Genomic DNA, 20,386 nt, shown 5'->3' on the forward strand with positions numbered 1-20,386 from the left:
TAACTAGAACAAGGCTCAGGAACTACAGCAAGATACAAAACACATCTCAGGAGCAACATACCAACCGACGGGTGAAGGGTGTATAAATAGTCCATGAATCAATCAGGACAAACGGAGACAGCTGTGTTGCAATCAGTATAAGTGGGTTCCAGGTGTGTGCACTTTGTATGTATGAACTTGTAGTCTTTAGCAATTGTAGTTTGCTCTCAGAGTTCCCTCTGGTGGTTACAGACAGTCATGACACTATACTGTCTGTGCACACGAGTGTTTTGCATTTGTTAAAATGAGGTTCTGACTCTATTTTTATTAAAATCCAATAACACTTCTGGTAAAGAGTAGGTGTAACCCTGGTGTCCTGACCAAATTACCTCTCATATGTGTGTGTGCAAAATCTACCAGCAGAGGGCTCTATCTCCTGCCACTGATACTGTATAAACATTGATGTTCATCAACTGAAAATCAGCCTTTTATTGTCTGCAAACACATCAATAATTGTATGAAAGATGATGGAATCTTGCTGTCTTCAAACTAATGTAAAGGGGAAAAAAGACATGCTGTTTTTCTTTAATCAGTGGTTGACTTTTTGTTGTTTTGCTGAAGTAGGAACTCAGATAGTTCTGCAACTCACACACAGCCAGTGAAGTTAAAGATCATCTCTTCACACGCTCAGTCCATCAGTCGCTGTTGATCCTCTGCTCTTCAACACGGTAAGGCAAACACACTGGTATTTGACTGGTATATATTGGCTGTTTAGGGTGATGTACATTTACTGTTGATGAGTGTAGAAGTGATGATTAATGCTGGATTCTAGATAGATTTGATGCTGATGTGGCTCAGAATGGCTCCTGCTCTTCATCTGATCTTTCTGCTCATCATTCACAGTGAGTCAATCTTACATTCACATCACTGCTTTATTTCTCTGCATTTACACACACCACACAATCAGACATTATTCAGCAGGTTTCTGATCATCTTCTGATCTTCTCTCTGATATAGGAAGTTAGGCTGTCCTGGTAGATTATCAATACTTCAGCTGTTTTCTCAGTAGAGAGTATAATTTAATTGTCAACCTTTCTTTTTAAGTGTTTCCTTCACACCTTTGGTTTTGGTTGGGATGCATTAAAGTGCTGGCAAAATCTTCACAGTGACAACAGTCAATATCTTGTGTTCGTCTCAGTAGATTGGACAACAAAATACAAGAGAGACAACACAGTCAGTTTGTATTTCTGCTAGTTATTTGATTAAGACTGAAGTCACACTGAGATCATTATTCATATTCACAAGATCAGCTTAAAATATCATCTGTAATGAGTCACTGTTTACAACTAGTAAAGCAGCATGTGTCTCTAGAACATATATAGTTAAAACATAGTTCAGTTATATTGATGATGATCATTATGATGATGTCTGTGTTTCAGGGGTTTCTGCTGCTGATTGGGGTGTGAATTACAGTCCTTCACAATACTGTGCACTACAGAACTCAACAATGACAATCAGCTGCACTTTTATATACCCGACTACTGGATATCAGATCATGAAAGCATTCTGGAACATAGACCAGGTAAAACCTGATGGAGTAGAGTTTGCAGATCTGTCTGTGAACCCTGAATACAGTCAGAGGCTTCAGTATCTGGGAAATAAACAGCAGAACTGCACCGTCAGACTGAGTCATGTGACAAAGAAAGATGAACACGACTATCTTTTCAGATTCACTACAAATGTAACTACTGGGAAAATTATTGGTATTCCAGGAGTGGTTCTCTCTGTCACAGGTGACTCTCCTGAGGTTTCTCTCTTCTTGTGGTCATTATGTAGAATAATAATCAGTGTATGAGAGCAGCACTAGATATAATGTGTGTGTTGTGTTCAGATCTTCAGCTGGAGTCTCCTGAGAGAGTGACAGAGGGAGATTCAGTCCGTCTGACATGTAGAAGCAGCTGTAAACTGACTGACACACCAACATTCATCTGGTACAGAAACTCACACACATTGACTAATATTGGAGATGAACTCAACATCAGTCCAGTCAACAGAACAGAAGCAGGACACTACAGCTGTGGTGTGCAGGGACAAACCTACATCTCTCCTGCTGTTTATCTCAATGTCACATGTAAGTTTCATCTTTTTATTTAAACATTTTATTATTCACCTTCTTAAAGCATTCAGACCTACAATAAATGTAAACGTAGTCAATGCATAAATTAAATATCGATCAGAATCATAAAATACTCACTTATGCAATCGTGCCACAATATGATGTGAAAGATGTTGTGTGATTTTAGTCTCAAGAAATGCTTTTTATTCCTCTCTCTCTCTCTCTCTCTCTCTCTCTCTCTGAATTTAAAATACAGACAACATTTTAGTTTATATGCCAATTCATCGTATATATATACATATATGTGGACATAATTGAGTCAGCCAAATATGAAAGCACATGATCAGGGGTTTCAGGTCAAAATAGAAAAAGAAATTTCAAACACAGGTTTGACTTGATCGTGTGTATTCACAGTAAAGACAGCAGAGAAGTTGATGGTTTGAATGTGATGTCTGTGTACGCTGTGTTTACTTCCCCGTTTCCTCCTGTGTGTTTTGTCATTTGGTTCCTTTTGTTCTGTTTCCCGCATTAGTTCCTCTGTATTGTTCATCTGTCTTTGTCATTGGTCAGTGTGTTTAAGTTCTGGTAGCTCAAACCTGCTCGGGATCAGCAGCTTATTTCACATGAACAGGATTAGATTGGGTCTTTTCAAGCAAAGTTAATGCTGAAAGTATGTTCCAAATGCTGATACTTTATTACAGAAGTAGTTATTTACACTTGGAAAAATAGTATATTAGTTTTCAATATATATATATATATATATATATATACATATATATATATATATATATATATATATATATATATATATATATATATATATATATATATATATATATATTAAAGTCAGAGTTATTAGCCCCCCTGAGTTGTTAGCACCCGTGTTTATTTTTCCCCAACTTCTGTTTAACGAAAGGAAAACTTTGCTCAGCACAATTCTAAAAATAATAGTTTTAATAACTCATCTCTAATAACTGATTTATTTTAGCTCATGATGACAGTAAATAATATTTGACTAGATATATGAAATAAATTGTCATGTGGTGGTCTTCCTCAAGAGATTCAAAGAACTTTTTAGATACAAACACGCACTATTTTAATGTACCATCTTAGCTTCAGTACAATTTTAGTATGGTGATAAACATGGCAAACATTTGTGTTGTTTTGTTTTTAAAGACTTATAATTTATGAGAGTCATGTGCATGTTTGGAGAGCTGATATGCCTTAATTGAAAAAGTTGCTGACACCTTTACCAATATCAAAATGCTTTACTGATGAAAGTTAATTTAAACAGCCAGTTATTCCTTACGCCACATAATTAACAAACTTCAACAAGCGACTATAGTAAAGAAAATCCAATCTAACTGTAAAACTAAATAAATTGCTAAATGCTCTCGACACATGAAGTTGTAAAGCCTGCAGCCCACAACAAATATGGAAAGTTATTGTGTCATACTAAACTACAAATTGTATGTACTTTTGCTCATATGGATAATTGAATATTAACTGAATGATGTCAGGTAATCTTATGAACACCGCCTTTAGGTAATGTCTGACATTTTTACATGTTTCACCTGCAGATCCTCCAGATACTCCTGTGATCTCCAACAGATCTGCTGTGATAATGTCTGGAGATTCAGTGACTCTGAACTGCAGCAGCGACTCAAACCCTCCTGCAGAAATCAGCTGGTATAAAGCAAATAAATCTCTGAGTTCTGGAAGAATCTTCAACATCTCCAAGATCAGCTCTGATGACAGTGGAGAATACAAGTGTAGAGCCAGAAATGACCATGGAGAGAAATACTCTGATCCTGTGACTTTAGATGTTCAGTGTGAGTTACCAAAACTATGACATTAAGCCATTAAAACATAATCTGTGATGTCAAAACTATTGTAACTGTTAATGGTTTGTGTTTTTCTGTTTCAGACCCACCCAGGAACATCTCAGTGTCTATGAACAGATCTGCTGTAATAAAGGAGGGAGATTCAGTGACTCTGAACTGCAGCAGCGACTCAAACCCTCCTGCAGAAATCAACTGGTATAAAGGAGAAATGGTTGTTCGATCTGGAAGAATCTTCAACATCTCCAATATCAGCTCTGATGACAGTGGAGAATACAAGTGTAGAGCCAGAAATGAGCATGGAGAGAAAAACTCTGATCCTGTGACTTTAGATGTCCAGTGTGAGTAAATGATGGTTCAGCAACTGATATATTAAGGGGGACCTTTTATGAAAAACGTTAGACAGTTGTTTGTCAAAAGTGTATAAATATAGCCAACATCTAAAATTAATAATGAATTATTTGTTCTAATCAGACCTGATAAAGTCAGTCTGCAGAAGCACTTTGATTGACATTCTCCCTTTGTATGTGTCATCAGAGGGTGAAAGCCCCGCCCACTAGTGCCCATCTCTCCCTCATTAGCATAAACAGCAGCCCTGAGTGAGAAGCAGCCGTCTGTCCATTAGCCATTAGAGTGTTTGAGCTGCTGAAGATAATGTCAGCATAGACTAAGAGGATTGTAGATGTGGAGTTTTAGATGAAGCACAAATGAACAGCGACAGAGGCGACATAGACTAACAGAAGATTTCTTAGTGATGGGAAGATCAAATCACTTTACAGACTTTGACCTTTGAGTCTCCTTCAACAAGATGAATGAATCTCTTTTCAAGTCACGTTGTTCAAATTGCCAAAATATGATTAAAATGTTATGAGTTGCTTTTAAACAAATCTACACCTAGCCCAAACGTTACGGACATCAGAGACTTATTTTACATCTTGTAAAAAGAAAAAAGAAAGGGGGGGGGGGGGGGTAACAGTTTCTCTTTAAATCCTCTAAAGCAGTGGTCAAACTGTGGTACGTATACCTCTAGTGGTACGCAGGCTTCCTTCTAGCGGTACGCGGAGGAATGAAATATGGCATGTACATGCTACACACATTTCAAAACTTATCAAAAATGATGTATATAATACGCCATATATGACACATAGCCTTATTTCTGAGGTAATCTGCCACGTTTTTTTTTTATCTGTGCAGAGTTGTAGCTGCTTTACTGGGCCTACTACGCTACTGTCTTTCAATACTGCTCATTTTGGTGGTACTTGGAGAGACATTTTTTTTTCTGAGGTGGCTCTTGATGAAAAAAGTTCGAGAACCGCTGTGTAACGAGGAGTCTGACACAGAGTGATCCATTTGCAGTATATTTATTAAACACAGTTTAATCACAATCACACAATACGCACTGGCGTGCGAACTTGCATCAAACGTAGTTATATAGGGTCTATGGGCTGGCTGTCAGGGAGTGTGATAGCGGGCATGGGTCAGAGGTGGGCGGTGTGGATCAGAGTCAAGGTACAATGCAAGGTTCGAGGCAGATGGCAGGCAGAGCAAGGTCGAGCAACAGTCCAGGTAATACACGGGAGATCAAGAAAGGAGATAACGCTCCGTAATGTGCACAGGACTGAGCCGCTTATAAGTGTGTGCATGGATCATCAGTTTGATGTGCTGCAGGTGTGTGTGGCAATCAGTGTATGAGCATGACGTAATGGTTAGAAGTCCGGCGATGGTGACCTCTGCTGGCCAGTGAGGGGAATGACTGGGACCAAGTCGGTGATGCACTGCTCTAAAGTAAACTGTGATGCCGTGTTTGTTGTTTGGTTTTCTGTTTCAGATCCTCCCAGGAACGTCTCAGTGTTCGTCACTGATTCTGGTCAGCTTTTTTCTGATTCAGTGAGTCTGATGTGCATCATTGACTCAAACCCTCCTGCTCTGAGCTTCAGCTGGTTTAAGGAGAATCAAAGCTCAGCTGTTGGATCTGGACAGAGTTTCAGTGCAGTACAGAGTGGACGCTTCTACTGTGAGGCTCACAATCCACATGGAGCTCAGAGATCAGACGCCGTCACTGTCACTGGTGAAGCTTTTATCATCACACTCCTGTAACTTCATCAGTCTGGAGAGTTAATCATGATCTGCTTCATCTTTCAGTTCATCAACATGCTGAGAGAAACATCATCATCACAGCGACATCTGTAGGAGTATTAATCATCATCATTGTCGTTATCATATTTGCAATGTGAGCAATGTAAAAACTGCAGTGATCATATAAAACTGAAGTAATATATTTTACTTTACTTTATTTATTCTACATTTCAGTAAAATAATATTTATCTTTATTCTGACAGTCATTTTAAAAGGAAGAGCAGAAGATCTGCAGGGAAAGAGTCTGCGGTGAGATGATCTTCATTATTCACTCACTATTGTGAGGCAAATTAAGTTGACCACACTACTGACCCACTACAAGCTGCTCTAAAGTCAATGACTCATTTTTTTTTTTTGTTTATTTGTTTTATTTAAAGAGCATATTTGAGCATATTTAAAGAGTGATATGTTTCTATTGGTGAGTTCACAACATGTGAACACATTGCTTAAGACACACAGGGATGCACAGCAGCACATGTATGATGGCAATTTTATGTCAAAGAGAACCGAGCAAACCGTTGATGTTTATGCAGCGAGAGAGCTGATCAGCAAGAGATTGTGAGCTTAATGTTTATGTGCACTGTCAACTGATTCTTAAAGGGAATGTGAGATTGGAGACTCTGGTTGGTGCATAACACACCCATAACTCATTAAGAGAATAAAGACAACCCTTAAACACTATGTGCTGGGTGCACCGACCATTTTTGCCATCCTTAAAATACCAAAAGTAGATTCAGACTCACCCTATGAGCTCCTGCACCGTGTGCTTTAGATCACGAGTTTAGATCATTAAAATAGAGCCACGATGTCCTTCTCTCTGTCCAGAACTCAGACACATATGCAGGTCTGGATCTCCAGTCCGCGACCTCTGACCTGTACAACACACTCACAGTAAGTGAAAGTCAAAGTCAGACAATGTTCACTGATGATCAGATGATTGATGATCTCTCGCTGTCTTTCACACAGACCGTTCACCACAGACCTGCTGAAAACTCCTGCTCCACTCTTGATCCTCAGAGCTCTTCTGAACATCACAATCCACCAGTAAGAGACAATATCAGCCATAAACCCTCTCAGCAGCAGTTTGATTATTGGATGAGCCTCGTCAAAGAGTTTAATGTGGTTGAGCTTCAGTCTTTCTTCATCTTATTGTCTGTTCAGATCAACAGGAGGAGGCTGCAGTGAGAGGCGGAGCCAGAAATCACCAATCCTGAGATGTGCGGGCGGAGCCACGGGTGATTGACAGGGATCATTAGTGATGTCAACATGTAACAGTGGTGTTGAAACTGTCTATAAAGTTATTGGATTGGTTTTATGCAGAAATATTAGGATAGTGAAGGGGAAAAGCAATGTTTAAAGGTGTGATGGAATCTGTCATAATTTATCATTTTACACTCAATAGGCTCTATCATACACTTGGCAATTTGCTAGTGTCAGCCTGGCACAGGTATCATTTTCACGTTTTGCACAATGTTGTTTATGTAGCGAATACATTTGTGCTCACATGTGTGTGCTGGTCTGTGGAGGTGTGTTAAGGCTCAGTGTTGGCACATTGCTGTTTCTTAGACATCAACTGAAAGCTGCTCTAAAGTTAATTACTTAAAGAGCATGTTATTGTTATGCCCCTATGCATGTTGTAACAGTTAAATGTTACTATTATTATTGTCTGGTTTATTTATTTATCTTTTTGCATTGTGTATTGTTTGGCATGTTGACATGCAATACTGCTTCTGACCGCCGGGGGCGCTAGGTTAATTTGCACTCTTATAAAGAGCCACTTACCATAGAGTAAGATGGGGTGTTTGGTAGAGTGGACACCACATGGATCACTTTCGCTATCGGCATTCACATTCAGTCCAATGTTTGAGAACTATTGAAGTTATCGCTCAATTAAAGGACTGTTTATATGTTGCTATCCTTGTGCGTCTTTTGGCTTGCTGTTCTCACTGGGAGATGCTAAGATTAACCAACTTCTTGGAGAGCAACATATTCTCACTCAACAGAGGGCAACTTGACTGCTTTCCTACACACAACGACAGTCTCTTTTCTAAGAAGTGACAGGACATCAGAGGGAATTATTGCATCAAGTGCTCTTAATGATAAGTGGTCATTGACTTTTTTTTCAGAAAAACTGTTTAGTGTCTGACTTTGGAATGTCTTGTTTATTTTTGTTGTGATTGTTGTTTTGCTTGTTTATTTGATGAGAAAACTATACACGTGGGTAAAATATAAAGAGTTTACACTTGCTATAATTTGTTTCAAGAGAGCGTTTATTCAGCCAGCCAAATTTCTGTTGAACCCCTCAGAGTAATGCCAAATCAAGGAGAGGAGGTGTTGCAATGTATGCACATACACACTACTTAGTACACACACAGGGACGTACAGCAGTACATAAATATCTTTTAAAGGTCTCATGAAAGTATAATAAATTTGTTTAGATGTTGGTATCAGTGTTGTTAGTTTTTAGGAAATCTATAAGCTAGTGTTCTCCAAAACAATGACAAAACTCACATTTAGAAAATATAAAACTGATATAAACATGTAAAGCTTGTAGTTTGTCACTTCTGCTTAAATGGATCAACAGTTTTAGCCTATTTACGTCATCTCACACTGTAGTGTCTCGTCACATCATAACCAATCAAATGCTTTCTAGTATCTGACATGCCCCGCCCCTTTCTAGATGCTGCTCATCTGCTTTTCATTTGATGCACTTGAGCTCAACCACTCTCGCTGGATAAAACAGAACACTATTGGCTGATTTTTTTTAAGGGGAGGAGCTACACTATGTCCCACCCTCTGGTGATGTTTTGGTTGAGATTTTAGTCAAACATTGAATAAAAATGCACATTTCAAAGCACTTCAAGAGACCTTAAAATATAAAGTAAATTAAAGATTTTAAATCTAAAAAGAAATATTATTGTCTGCATGAACATAAAACCCTGATCTCCTCCTGTGCCTTCTTTACCTCTGGGCTTTGGTGAATCCAATGAAGTTTTCAGTTTTTCATCTTATAAAGTCTGGCATGTGAATAGTGAATGTGCCATGGCGAACCCACACCTGACTCTTAAAAGGAATGAGAGATGAGTCTCTGATTGAGTTATTGCATATTACACCCTAAACACATCCATAACTGATTAAGAGAATAAGTAAGACCCTTTTAGACCATGTGCCGGTCTAAATCCTTAAATAGCAAAAGTTGATTCAGACACCTCATTGGTGCTTTTGCTCATCTGCTTTAGACTTTTGTGCTCAGATTGCTAAAATAGAGTTCAATGTGTAAAACCCTCACTCCACCAGCAGAGGTCTCCATCTCCTGCTACTTAAAGAAATGTGGTTTTCTGATGTACAGTGATAAAAGTTATATGAATGTGTTCTGCTTCATTTATAACCAATCATATTGTGAGTAATGTCAATATTCTGATTAGTCAGTTTTGTTAAGAGTGGCAGTGACTGAAACACTTCTCATCCTAATTTAATCTTTTTTACCTTTTTTATTTTTATTTGTGTGTAAATGCGCGTCTGTAATTTATTGTTACTAATGCTTTGTCAATGCTGTAAAGCGTTTTACAGTGCTAGTAAATCCACCTGAGTATCAATAATTCATTTTGCAAATGACAGAAAATTCATATTATGAATCTGCATATTAGTAAAAACACTAATCAACCAATGATGTTGCTGATGTACATGACACAAGAGGCAAAATCCATTTACATTATATATTCATAACATCATTTCTGTTTCTTTGAACTTTTATTGAATGAAATCTCATTATCCTCCTTACAATACATTTATTAGAGTAAGACTTAATGAACACCCTGCAGCCCAACACTGAAATGACCAAAAAATAAACTGAGATTGGAGACTAAAACCCCAGTATAGTGATGGGTCCTAATGCCCCAGTATAGTGAAGGGGTCACTATACGCTCACGGTTTGTTAACGGGACGGAGACGAAAAGGGTGTTGGATCCAAGTGCATTTAGGGATGAAATCGTGCAGTAACAGAAACAAACAAAACAAGAAGCTATGGCAGAATAACTAGAACAAGGCTCAGGAACTACAGCAAGATACAAAACACATCTCAGGAGCAACATACCAAACAAGACAAACGACGCAGTGACACAACGGGTGAAGGGTGTATAAATAGTCCATGAATCAATCAGGAAAACCAGAGACAGCTGTGATGCAATCAGTATAAGTGGGTTCCAGGTGTGTGCATGAGGTATGTATGAACTTGTAGTCTTTAGCAACTGTAGTTCGCTCTTAGAGTTCCCTCTGGTGGTTACAGACAGTCATGACACTATCCTGTCTGTGCACACGAGTGTTTTGCATTTGTTAAAATGAGGTCCTGACTATATTTTTATTAAAATCCAATGACACTTCTGGTAAAGAGTAGGTGTAGCCCTGGTGTCCTGACCAAACTACCTCACTCATATGTGTGTGTGCAAAATCTACCAGCAGAGGGCTCAATCTCCTGCCACTGATACTGTATAAACATTGATGTTCATCAACTGAAAATCAGCCTTTTACTGTCTGCAAAAACATCAATAATTGTATGAAAGAAGATGGAATCTTGCTGTCTTCAAACTAATGTAAAGAAAAAAAAGACATGCTGTTTTTCTTTAGTCAGTGGTTGACTTTGTTGTTTTGCTGAAGTAGGAACTCGGATAGTTCTGCAACTCACACACACACCAGTAAAGCTAAAGTGCATCTGTTCACACAGTCAGTCGCTGTTGATCTGCTGCTCTTTAACACAGTAAGACAAACACACTGGTATCTGACTGGTATATATTGGCTGTTTAGGGTGATGTACATTTACTGTTGATGAGTGTAGAAGTGATGATTAATGCTGGATTCTAGATAGATTTGATGCTGATGTGGCTCAGAATGGCTCCTGCTCTTCATCTGATCTTTCTGCTCATCATTCACAGTGAGTCAATCTTACATTCACATCACTGCTTTATTCCTCTGCATTTACACACACCACACAATCAGACATTATTCAGCAGGTTTGTCTCAGTAGATTGGATAACAAAACACTAAAAGCTGCTTTTGACAGCAAGTCAATGATAGTCTGAGACAACACAGCTTCTATTTCTGCTAGTTCTTTGACGTTGAGTTGGTGTGTGCTGGGCTCAACTGGTGCAAATTCCCTAAAACTGGTGTTTCTTATTGTGAATTTGTTCATTCAATGAGGATAATTCAGCATCATCCAGTGTTTGTTATTAAGGTAAAAGCTTCAGATATAATTTAATATAATGTAGAAAATGCATTGTACATGTTAGTTTATTATTATTAATGTATTGCTCATTTTATTTCCCCATTGTTTACCATTATTGCTTTTTTTCTTAGCTCGTTTATTTGCTCTTCTCTGTTTATTTCTGTCCTCCAACATGACTGAAGTCATTCACAATAAGATCTTTTTTCATATTCACAAGATCAGCCTAAAATATCATCTGTAATGAGTCCCTGTTTACAACTAGCAGCACATGTTCCTAGTGTCTTATAGTCCAGTTTACTGATAAAACTACATTTTAATCATGATTATTTCTGTGTTTCAGGGGTTTCTGCTGCTGGTTGGGGTGTGAATTACAGTCCTTCACAAATCTGTGCACTACAGAACTCAACAATGACAATCAGCTGCAATTTTACATACCCGACTACTGGATATCAGATCATGAAAGTGTTCTGGAACAAAGACCAAGAAAAATATGATGGAGAAAACTTTGCAGATCTGTCTAATAACTTTGAATACAGTCAGAGGCTTCAGTATCTGGGAGATAAACAGCAGAACTGCACCGTCAGACTGAGTCATGTGACAAAGAAAGATGAACATGACTATTATTTCAGATTTATTACTAATGTAACTGGTGGGAGACTTATTGGTATTCCAGGAGTGGTTCTCTCTGTCACAGGTGACTCTCCTGAGGTTTCTCTCTTCTTGTGGTCATTATGTAGAATAATAATCAGTGTATGAGAGCAGCACTAGATATAATGTGTGTGTTGTGTTCAGATCTTCAGCTGGAGTCTCCTGAGAGAGTGACAGAGGGAGATTCAGTCCGTCTGACATGTAGAAGCAGCTGTAAACTGACTGACACACCAACATTCATCTGGTACAGAAACTCACACACATTGACTAATATTGGAGATGAACTCAACATCAGCTCAGTCAGTAGAACAGAAGCAGGACACTACAGCTGTGGTGTGCAGGGACAAACCTACATCTCTCCTGCTGTTTATCTTAATGTCAGATGTAATTTTTCATCTTTTTATTTTAACATTTTATTATTCACCTTTTTAAAGCATTCAGATTTACAATAAATGTAAATGCAGTCAATGCATAAATTAAATATCAATCAACATCATAAAATATTCACTTATCCAAAAGGGCCACTATATGATATGAAAGCTGTTGTGTGATTTTAGTCTTAAGCAATACTTTTTAGTTCTCTCTCTCTCTCTCTCTCTCTCTCTCTCTCTCTCTCTGAATTTAAAATACATACATACGTACCAATTCCCACTATCTTTTTACCTTCCTATTATTAATATATTGGCTGTATAAGGAGCTAATTAGAAATGGTGTGTATGTTAAATCTAAACTAATATCTAAGTTAATGGATTGTGTATAATAAGAATTGTACTTTAAAATAAAGTGAACCAAATTCATTTGACAACTTTGTTTCTTACATTGCTTATATCTAGGTGAATATAGTGAAATACATGGACAAAATTAGTGTAACATATGTGTACATAAGGGAGTCAGCCAAATATGAAAGCGCATGATCAGGGGTTTCAGGTCAAAATGGACAAAGAAAAACCCGAACTGACTTGATCGTGTGTGTTCACAGTAAAGACAGCAGAAAAGTTGTTGTTTTGGATGTGATGTCTGTGTAGGCTGTGTTTACTTCATCGTATCCTCCAGTGTGTTTTGTCATTTGGTTCCTTTTTTTTCTGTTTCCCGCATTAGTTCCTCTGTATCGTGTTCATCTGTCTTTGTTGTGGATCTGTGCATGTTTAAGTTCCAGTTTTCCTCTTGTTCCCAGTCCAGTCTTAACATTAAGGTTTACCCCTGGGCACAGTTCTTTGTAAGTGGATTACTCAATTAGCTGGATTTGGTTATTGACGTTTTGAAATGATCCAGGATTGTTTCGTTCTTCAAAACTCATCCGAGAGTATATAGCAGCTGGTCTGGTAGCTCAAACCTGCTCCTGAGCAGCAGCTTATTTCATATAAACATGATTAGATTGGGTCATTTTAAGCAAAGGGGGTACTGAAAGTATGTACCGAATGCTGATATTTACTTACAGTAGTGATCTATAGGTGATATACACTGACATACAGTTGAAGTCAGAAATATTCTCCCCCCTTTGAGGTTTTTTTTTTCTCTCTCTTCTTTAAATATTTTCCAAATGACGTTTAACAGAGCAAGGAAATTTTCACAGTATGTCTGATAATATTTTTTTCTTCTGGAGAAAGTCTTATTTGTTTTATTTTGGCTGGAATAAAAGCAGTTTTAATTTTTTTAAAAACTATTTAAGGTCAATATTATTACCCCTTTTAAGCTAACTTTGATAGTCTACAGAACAAACCATCTTTATACAATAGCTTGCCTAATTACCCTAACCTGCCTAGTTAACTTAATTAAGCTTTTAAAAGTCACTTTAAGCTGTATAGAAGTGTCTTGAAGAATATCTAGTCTAATATTATTTACTGTCATCATGACAAAGATAAAATAAATCAGTTAATAGAGATGAGTTATTAAAGCTATTATGATTAGAAATCTTTTTCTTTTTTTAACCAATAAATAAAGGTTATGGGTAGCACTTTATTTTGATGGTCTATTTGAGTATTAGTTGACTGTCTGCTTAATATCTATTCGTACTGCTTCTTTAACAGAAATTTAAATAACTATAAGAGCATGTCAGCTTACACTAATTCTAACTCTAAACCAACAGTCTACAAATAATCTATTAAGAATTAGTTGGCATGTAGATGCATTGTAAATTAAATTTAACAAACAGACCATCAAAATAAAGTGTGACCAAGTCAGGAGGTGGTTCTCTTCAAGAGATCCAAAGAACTTTTTAATGCAAACACATACTATTGTAACATACTGACCCAGCTTCAGTTCAATTTCTGTATAATTATATATAAACATGGCAAACATTTTTGTTTTTGTTTTTAAAGAATGATAATTTATGACAGTCATGTGAATGTTTGGACAGATAATAGTAATTTGATGCTTCGCAAAAGCTGCACATATACTTTACCAATATTAAAATGTTTTTTTTTAGGCAATATTTATTCAAACAGCCAGTTATTCCTTACACCGCATAATTACCAAACCTGAAAAGGCCACTATAATAAAGAAAATCTGCTCTACAAGTCAAACTATATAAATTGCTAAATACTCTCGACACATGAAAGTGTAAAGCTTGCAGCCCACACCAAAGGTGGAAAGTTATCATATATTTAACAAACAGTTTACTACGAAATCTATGTCCTTTTACTCACATGGATAATTGAATATTAATCAGATGATGTCAGGTAATCTTGTGAACACCCCCTTTAAGTAATGTGTGACCTTTTTACACGTTTCACCTGCAGATGCTCCAGATACTCCTGTGATCTCCAATAGATCTGCTGTAATAATGGAGGGAGATTCAGTGACTCTAAACTGCAGCAGCGACTCAAACCCTCCTGCAGAAATCAACTGGTATAAAGCAAATACATATCTGAATTCTGGAGGAATCTTCAACATCTCCAAGATCAGCTCTGGTTACAGTGGAGAATACAAGTGTAGAGCCAGAAATGACCATGGAGAGAAATACTCTGATCCTGTGACTTTAGATGTCCAGTGTGAGTTACCAATGTAACTGTGACATGAAACCATTAAAACAACATGTGATATGAAAATATTTTGCCAGGTAACAGTTCAAGTTTATTCTGTTTCAGACCCACCAAGGAGCATCTTCGTGTTCATCAGTGGATCTGCTGTAATAATGTCTGGAGATTCAGTGACTCTGGGCTGCAGCAGCGACTCAAACCCTCCTGCAGAAATCAGCTGGTTTAAAGGAAATAAAGCTCTGAATTCTGGAAGAATCTTCAACATCTCCAAGATCAGCTCTGATGACAGTGGAGAATACAAGTGTAGAGCCAGAAATGACCATGGAGAGGAATACTCTTTTGCTTTGATTTTAAATGTCCAGTGTGAGTTTTCGATGGTTCAGTAACTGATATATTGATTCATCTATTGCAATCAAATGTGATGCCTTATTCATTGAGAATCTTAATTATATCACTGTTGTTGTTGTTTTTTTCTGTTTCAGATCCTCCCAGGAACGTCTCAGTGTCCATCATAGATTCTGGTCAGCTTTTTTCTGATCCAGTGGGTCTGATGTGCATCAGTGACTCAAACCCTCCTGCTCTGAGCTTCAGCTGGTTTAAGGAGAATCAAAGCTCAGCTGTTGGATCTGGACAGAGTTTCAGTGCAGTACAGAGTGGACGCTTCTACTGTGAGGCTCACAATCCACATGGAGCTCAGAGATCAGACGCCGTCACTGTCACTGGTGAAGCTTTTATCATCACACTCCTGTAACTTCATCAGTCTGGAGAGTTAATCATGATCTGCTTCATCTTTCAGTTCATCAAGGCGCTGGGAGAAACATCATCATCATCACAGCGACATCTGTAGCAATATTAATCATCATCATCATCGCCGTCATGTTTGCAATGTGAGCTCAATAAAAACTGCTGTGATCATATAAAACTGAAGTAATATATTTTACTGTGCCTAATTTATCTGACATTGAAGTAAAATAATATTTATTTTTATTCTGACAGTCATTCAAAAAGGAAGAGCAGAAGATCTGCAGAGAAAGAGTCTGCGGTGAGATGATCTTCATTATTCACTATTTTGAAGCAAATTAAGTTGACCGCACTATTGACCCACTAAAAGCTGCTCTAAAGTCAATGACTCAGTATTTTTGTTTATTTGTTTTTATTTAAAGAGCATGTAATGATATTTGCTTATAGACATGTGAACACATTACCCATTACACACTCAGGGATGCACAGCAGCACATGTATGATGGCAATTTTATGCTAAAGAGAACCGAGCAAACCGTTGATGTTTATGCAGCGAGAGAAATGATCAGCAAGAGCTTGTGAGCTTGATGTTTATGTGCACTGTCAACTAATACTTGAAGGGAATGTGAGATTGGAGACTCTGGTTGGTGCATAACACACCCATAACTCATTAAGAGAATAAAGACAATCGTTAAAGACTATGTGCTGGGTGCACCGACCATTTTTGCCATTCTTAAAATACCAAAAGTAGATTCAGACTCACCCTATAGGAGCTTCTGCACCGTGTGCTTTAGATCACGAGTTGAGATCATTGAAATAGAGTCACAATGTCCTTCTCTCTGTCCAGATCTCAGACACATATGCAGGTCTGGATCTACAGTCTGCGACCTCTGACCTGTACAACACACTCACAGTAAGTCAAAGTCAAAGTCAGACAACGGTCACTGATGATCAGATGATTGATGATCTCTCGCTGTCTTTCACACAGACCGTTCACCACAGACCTGCTGAAAACTCCTGCTCCACTCTTGATCCTCAGAGCTCTTCTGAACATCACAATCCACCAGTAAGAGACAATATCAGCCATAAACCCTCTCAGCAGCAGTTTGATTATTGGATGAGCCTCGTCAAAGAGTTTAATGTGGTTGAGCTTCAGTCTTTCTTCATCTTATTGTCTGTTCAGATCAACAGGAGGAGGCTGCAGTGAGAGGCGGAGCCAGTAACAACCAATCCTGAGATGTGTGGGTGGGGCCACGGGTGATTGACAGGGAGCATTAGTGATGTCAACATGTAACAGTGGTGTTGAAACTGTCTATAAAGTTATTGGATTGGTTTTATGCAGAAATATTAAGATATTGAAGGGGAAAAGCAATGTTTAGTAATGTGATAGAATATGTCAAAATTTATCATTTCACTCTCAATAGGCCATATCATACACTTGGCAATTTGCTAGTGTCAGCCTGGCACAGGTATCATTTTCACGTTTTGCACCATGTTGTTTATGTAGCGAATACATTTGTGCTCACATGTGTGTGCTGGTCTGTGGAGGTGTGTTGAGGCTCAGTGTTGGCACATTGCTATTTCTTAGACATCAACTGAAAGCTGCTCTAAAGTTAATTAATTAAAGAGCATGTTATTATTATGCCCCTATGCACTTGTTATTTTTTGGTTTATTTATTTATCTTTCTGCATTGTGTATTGTTTGGCACGTTGACATGCAATACTGCTTCTGACCGCCGGGGGCGCTAGGTTAATTTGCACATTATAAAGAGCCACTTACCATAGAGTAAGATGGGGTGTTTGGTAGAGTGGACACCACATGGATCACTTTCGCTATTGGCATTCACATTCAGTCCAGTGTTTGAGAACTATTGAAGTTATCGCTCAATTAAAGGACTGTTTATATGTTGCTATCCGTGTGCATCTGTTGGCTTGCTGTTCTCACTGGGAGATGCTAAGTTTAACCAACTTCTTGGAGAGCAACATATTCTCACTCAATAGAGGGCAACTTGACTGCTTTCCTACACACAACGACAGTCTCTTTTCTAAGCAGTGACTGGACATCAGAAGGATTTATTGCATCGCTGTCAAGTGCTGTTGATGATAAGTGGTCTCTGACTTATTTTCAGAAAAACTATTTAGTGTCTGACTTTGGAATGTCTTGTTTATTTTTGTTGTGATTGATGATTTGCTTGTTTATTTGATGAGAAAACTATACACGTGGGTAAAATAAAACAGTTTACTCTTGCTATAATTTGTTTCAAGAGAGCATTTATTCAGTCAGCCAAATTTCTGTAGAAACACCTCAGAGTAATTCTGAATCAAGGAGAGGAGGTGTTGCAATGTATGCATATACACACTGCTCATTACACACACAGGGACGTACAGCAGTACATGAATATCTTTAAAGGTCTCATGAAAGTATAATAAATTTGTTTAGATGTTGGTATCAGTGTTGTTAGTTTTAAGGAAATCTATAAGTTAGTGTTCTCCAAAACAATGACAAAATTCGCATTTAGAAGATATAAAACTGATATAAACATGTAAAGCTTGTAGTTTGTCACTTCCGCTTAAATGGATCAACAGTTTTAGCCTATTTACGTCATCTCACACTGTAGTGTCTCTTCACATCATAACCAATCAAATGCTTTCTAGTATCTGACATGCCCCGCCCCTTTCTAGATGCTTCTCATCTGTTTTTCACTTGATGCACTTGAGCTCAACCACTCTCACTGGCAGAGCGGTGATTAAACAGAACACTATTGGCTGATTTTTAAGAAGAAAAAAAAATTTAAGAGGAGGAGCTACACTATGTCCCACCCTCATGTCATGGTGATGTTTTGGTTGAGATTTTATTCAAACATTGAATAAAACTGCACATTTTAAAGCACTTTAAGTGACCTTAAAATATAAAGTAAATTAAAGATTTAAAACGTAAAAAATATATATATATATATTATTGTCTGCATGAATATAAAAACCCTGATCTCCTCCTGTGCCTTCTTTACCTCTGTGCTTTGGTGAATCCAATGAAGTTTTCAGTGAATAGTGAATGTGCCATGGCGAGCCCACACCTGACTCTTAAAGGGAATGAGAGATGAGTCTCTGATTGAGTTATTGCATATTACACCCTAAACACATCCACAACTGATTAAGAGAAGTAAGACCCTTTTAGACCATGTGCCGGTCTAAATCCTTAAATAGCAAAAGTGGATTCAGACACCTCATTGGTGCTTTTGCTCCATCTGCTTTAGACTTTTGTGCTTAGATTGCTAAAATAGAGTTCAATGTGTAAAACCCTCACTCCACCACCAGAGGTCTCCATCTCCTGCTACTTAAAGAAATGTGGTTTTCTGATGTACAGTGCTTAAAGGTATATGAATGTGTTCTGCTTCATTTATAACCAATCATATTGTAAGCAATATCAATATTCTGATTAGTCAGTTTTGTTAAGAGTGGCAGTGACTGAAATGCTTCTCATCCTGATTTGTTTAATCTTTTTTACCTTTTTATTTTTAATTGTGTGGAAATGTGCATCTGTAATTTATTGTTACTAATGCTTTGTCAATGCTGTAAAGCGTCTTACAGTGCCAATAAATCCACCTGAGTATCTGTAAGGGACCGAGGGTCAAAGGAAACAGAACACAACCCAAAAATCCTCCACTTGAGATTTATTCTCAACAAATAGGACATAAGTCCTCAAATTAATATAATTTAACAAAAAAAGAAAGTAAAGGAACATGAGGCCAACATAACCAACCAACACAAAATGACCTGCTACAATGAAGAACAGCCAGGCTTATAAAGAAAAGGATGAGCTCATTTAAATTACAAAGGGATAAAGACAAAAATTCACATTACTACATACATCACAAAAACAAAATAAATGCAATAACAACATTACCACAAAAATAATAAAATCAAACATTAACCAATATAAACAAATTAACAAAATCAATACATAAATATTTGATCAAAGAGGATATCTAAAATGACTTCTCCCCCTGCATTATTCAAGCGGTTGGTTTGCCCGGGCGGAACCATTTTGCATAAATCCGGCGTTCCCGCCCGGACTCCAATCTTTGCCGCACCGGAAGCCACCACTTTCTGTCTCCAGCACACCACTCGGTAACTCAAAAGAAACAAACATTAATCATACAACGAAACTAATTTGTGTGCACTCCAAATTAATTTAGTAGTAACAAAAATGTATGGTTTCTATAAATAAAGCACAAGAAAGAAACTAATGTGTATTGAGATTTGTATAATAGATATGGAGAAAGAAACTATAAAATGAAATGTCATGTCTGCATAACTGTGAATATGTTTGCATGGTTGCGTGTGTGTGTGTGTGTGTGTGTGTGTAAATACGCACGCTGTTACACAGAACTGTGCGGCCAACCTTTCAGGCCGTCACACTCTCCCCCTCTTCCAGAACTTCACTAGAGCATCGGGACAGGTAGTCAGCAGTAACATTAGTTTTTCCCGGCACATGTTGTACTTTGAAACTGAATGGCTGCATTACAATTCAGTGACTCTGAACTGCAGCAGCGACTCAAACCCTCCTGCAGAAATCAGCTGGTTTAAAGGAGAAACACTTGTAGGATCTGGAAGAATCTTCAACATCTCCAAAATCAAAGCTGATGACAGTGGAGAATACAAGTGTAGAGCCAGAAATGATCATGGAGAGAAATACTCTGATCCTGTGACTTTAGATGTGCAGTGTGAG

The 20,386-nt window shown here is 37.8% G+C and overlaps 2 protein-coding genes across 4 annotated transcripts in view; both read left to right on the forward strand.

The window, feature by feature from the left end:
• Positions 1–17,810, forward strand: LOC100149247 (B-cell receptor CD22-like). The gene is made up of 13 exons (XM_017356811.4): positions 1–707; positions 812–881; positions 1,419–1,772; positions 1,871–2,110; positions 3,676–3,927; positions 4,023–4,277; positions 5,765–6,004; positions 6,079–6,166; positions 6,276–6,321; positions 6,898–6,963; positions 7,039–7,116; positions 7,234–8,126; positions 17,711–17,810. The coding sequence occupies exons 2-12, from the start codon at positions 821–823 to the stop codon at positions 7,255–7,257; spliced, it is 1,704 nt and encodes a 567-aa protein (XP_017212300.3). The 5' UTR covers positions 1–707; positions 812–820; the 3' UTR covers positions 7,258–8,126; positions 17,711–17,810.
• si:dkey-27j5.8 overlaps positions 10,878–20,386 on the forward strand; it is a 22,627-nt gene continuing 13,118 nt past the window's right edge. For 2 of the 3 annotated variants that reach the window (XR_012382446.1, XM_073906697.1), the window contains exons 1-4: positions 10,878–10,999; positions 11,631–11,984; positions 12,083–12,322; positions 14,677–14,928. Coding sequence is in view for 2 of the 3 variants with exons in the window: in XM_073906697.1 (XP_073762798.1) it covers positions 10,939–10,999; positions 11,631–11,984; positions 12,083–12,322; positions 14,677–14,928 (907 nt within the window). In the remaining variant the exon portion in view is untranslated. Of the gene's footprint in view, positions 11,000–11,630; positions 11,985–12,082; positions 12,323–14,676; positions 14,929–15,024; positions 15,280–20,386 lie in introns of all 3 variants that reach the window. The other variant, XM_073906691.1, reaches the window with a different exon arrangement.

The sequence above is a fragment of the Danio rerio genome, chromosome 1 (assembly GCF_049306965.1).
Source record: "Danio rerio strain Tuebingen ecotype United States chromosome 1, GRCz12tu, whole genome shotgun sequence".
NCBI lineage: Eukaryota > Metazoa > Chordata > Actinopteri > Cypriniformes > Danionidae > Danio > Danio rerio.